The sequence below is a fragment of the Rhagoletis zephyria genome, unplaced genomic scaffold (assembly GCF_001687245.7).
Source record: "Rhagoletis zephyria isolate East Lansing unplaced genomic scaffold, Rhagoletis_zephyria_1.1 Rzeph_scaffold_00368, whole genome shotgun sequence".
In the NCBI taxonomy this organism is placed as follows: Eukaryota; Metazoa; Arthropoda; class Insecta; order Diptera; family Tephritidae; genus Rhagoletis; species Rhagoletis zephyria.
The window spans coordinates 159,817-163,421 of NW_016157452.1; the positions used below are offsets into that span (position 1 = coordinate 159,817).

Here is a 3,605-nt window from a genome sequence, read left to right on the forward strand (position 1 = left end):
TTTTTTTTTTTCGTGAAAAAAGGGCGGCAAGTTATGAATTGCCTAGGGGCGGCAAATATTTAAATCCGCCACTGTACATATGCATATCTACATATTCGCACATGCACACACGTTTACACATTCATACATACATAAAAATATATGTAATTATGTTATGAATATGTTACAGTAATCGTTAGTAGTCTAAATTTATTATTACTTACCAGGATTGCATCGCGTATATTCTTCTTAATATCATCGACCTTTTGCTTCTTTTCTTGCTCGGAAAATCCATCAACATGCAAAATTCTCATTTGCTTTACAATAGTCGATTTTCCCGACTCACCAGCTCCTAGCAATAGTAGTCGATGGGTAGCTCGATATAGTTGCTTATCCTTTTGGAGCTGCTTTGATATTGCATCGCTTCGACGCTTTTGACTTTTGGAGTCTTCTGAATTTACATCCGTTTGTTTGGAGCTGGGTGACCCGAAGCAACCCATAGCCGTCCAAGGTGTCCACCAACACGCTGCTCTGTTCTCTTGCGCCCCGTCGGGAGACTCCGCCTCCCTATTTCCTCCGTTTTGAGCCAGTCTAATTAGCTCAAAGATCAAGAAGCGTTTTTAAGATATGTGCGTCGCTGCTGTTGCTGTGGTTCTTGTTTTGAGTGTTAAGTTTCCAAATACTTGTGCTTTAATTGTGTGCTTGTTTTATTTATTTATTTATTTTTGAACTCTCGTTTCTTTTATTTGGTTTTGTGTACAATGATGTGCGTGCAGTTCCCAACCTATTGCGCTTCTGAAAAGGATTCAACATGAAAATGCATAGCAATATTTGCACAGACGTGCCGTGTAATAGTAATTGATCAAATGGAATATAAATATATACTTGGCATTAAACGATGGTATTAATATATCGGGGTATTCATCCATATATTGATCTACAATTATTGCATTTTGCAGATAAGGTAGAGAGTAAAATAAAATTAAATTAGAAAACTGAAAAAATAATCTGTTTTCAATAAAAAAAAAAAATATATATATATATATATGTATTTATGTATGTATGTATGTATAGTAATGAAGAAAAAGTTGATAATCTAGAACTAGCTCCCACTTAACAAGTAGCAATAATATTGTTCCGATTTGAATGAATCAAATTAAATTATAGTATAATTTTACTCTTAATATAAAATAGTTTACCGTGAAATTAGGTGAATACCGAGATAAGTTCCCTGCGAACCAAAGTTCCCGAAATCCTAACGAAATCTTTAGGAGTATCTCATTTCTGTAACGATTTTTTTTTACGAATTATTAAAGTATATGAAGTGGTTGACACGAACTCGTAAAGAAATTTCTGTACGAAATACATATAAAGAAAATTCTGAAAAAATTCCATAAGAAATTCTTCCAAGGCGAATTAATATAAGGTGATAGCAGGAGTACAAAAACAAAAATTTACATGTATTTTGTTTTTGCTTTGGCGGCATAAACTGTCAAAATCTGTAAGAGTGTGTGTAGAAATTCAAACAAAATTTTTCAATTTGATATCAGAAGCCGTGCGGCGAAACACATACACAAAATCAGCTGAGCTAGTAACACCACCTTATATAAATTCGCCTTGAATTCTTCACATAGCAGCATTATTTTCATTGCTTTACCGATCTTCTTCCGAAATTTCATAAATGAATAAGTGTGCACAGTTAATATCATTTTAGAAAATTCGGCAACAAATCGGATGAGATCTTTACGAATTCCTTAAAATTTCTCCACAATTCAGAATACTCTGAACAAATGGTTTGCAGGGTTTACATGTATGTACATATGTAAATACATACATATGTATGTAACCAGCAAACAATTTTTTCAGAGTATTCTGAATTGTAGAGAAATTTTAAAGAATTCGTAAAAATCTCATCCGATTTTTTGCCAAATTTTCTAAAATAAAATAAACTGTGCACACTTTGATTCTTTTACGAAATTTCGGAAGAAAATGAAAATAATGCTGCTGTGTGAAGAATTTCTTTCGGAAGTTTTTCAGAATTTTCTTTATTTTTCGTAAAGAAATTTCCTTACGAGTTCGTGTAGACCACTTCATATGTTTCTTTGAAGATTCGTAAAAAACCCGTTAAAGCTAACGGATTAACTCGACTTAATTCGGATCAACTGCAGTTAATTCCCGAGTTAATCCGGATCAACGCTGCCATCTGTTTATGCTTTTACAGAAATGAGATACTCCCAAAGATTTCGGGAACTTTGGTTTGCAGGGTATATGCAAAGTTTATCCTCTTTCCTACTGTTTTAGAACATTGTCAATCATTCAAAATTTTTAATTAGACCAATTTTATATTTTTATCACGCACTATACATATATGTATGTACATATGTATGGATGTCCGCATTTAGCTGTGTGTACATCTACATACATACATAAGTGATTATGCACACATAATTTATTTATACATAATATTAACCTGTCTTTGAAATTTTGATATCAGCTGTGACTGTCATTCACTCTACTACTTAATTTACATCTTTTTATTTAGTATATCAAACCAAAAAACTTCCCACTTCATAATCTCTACCTCCTGCTCATCCCTGCTAAATGTTGTTTTTTTTCTGCTCACTACTGTATATAAAAAATCTATGTCTGCGCCGCAGCATACTTTTGGAATATTCATACCTACATACATATATACATACATATGTATACTTTTGTTTTGCATATATGTTTTTAGAACCTTTGAAAAGTGATGATTACGACCAATATACTTTTCGGAAAATGTATTTTTCACTTTAAATTAAACATTTTTGACTCAACAAGTTTTTTCACCCTTTTTCGCATGAATAAAAGTATAATATAACGCGACTAGGATGAAGCTAATGAATTTTATATCGAGGAACACTGTCTCACATCAATAGTATATGTATGCATGTACATAGGTATGTATGTATGTATATAAAAAAGTGATCTGCTCATATTGTACTTTCTTTGGATACCTAAAATATGTAGTTTTAGAAAAGATGTCACATTCATTAAATCCATTCGCTACAGAACTATGTATGTTCACGCATTAAAAAAATATATATATATTTATAAAATTAGAGTCCGACTCCCGTGAATAGATTTTTTTTTTTGCACAAATGCGGAAAATCTAGGCGTGGTATGCAAAAATTCACCCTCGAGCAAGTTTCGAGTATATCCCAATGAAAAAATGAACATACGGTTTATATTTTTTAACAATCGCGCATGTAATATGCACATTGCAAAACACTTTTTCCATTTATATAGGAGTTATTACTGACATTGTCCATTTTTATGTATCGTATAAGAAAAAATATACGCGAATATGTAGCACACAAGCGTTCATACATACAATTATGTGTATTTCCAGCCAACGAACGCTTTGTGCATTTACTTTGTGTTACATTACGAAATGTGGTTTTCACTTTTTTATAGCTTTTTAGCTAAAATATACTTAAAACTGATTTTTATCAGTATAATTTTATCACTTTTAAGAACTCACTTTGCACTATTTTAGTGATGTGCGATACTTGATTATCGAAAAGCTATCACTATTCAAGTATTTACTCCAATTGGGATACAGTGCTGCCATATCAAAGAAGAAA

The 3,605-nt window shown here is 32.1% G+C and overlaps 1 protein-coding gene across 5 annotated transcripts in view; it reads right to left on the bottom strand.

Annotated features, from left to right (window-relative positions):
• Galphas (G protein alpha s subunit) overlaps window positions 1-3,605 on the bottom strand; it is a 16,740-nt gene extending 13,135 nt beyond the window's left edge. For 2 of the 5 annotated variants that reach the window (XM_017611066.1, XM_017611062.1), the window contains exons 1-2: window positions 3,353-3,573; window positions 204-774 (exon numbers count right to left, since the gene is read on the bottom strand). In XM_017611066.1, coding sequence (XP_017466555.1) covers window positions 204-479 — 276 coding nt within the window. In that variant the 5' untranslated portion in view covers window positions 480-774; window positions 3,353-3,573. The other 3 variants (XM_017611063.1, XM_017611065.1, XM_017611064.1) reach the window with 3 other exon arrangements.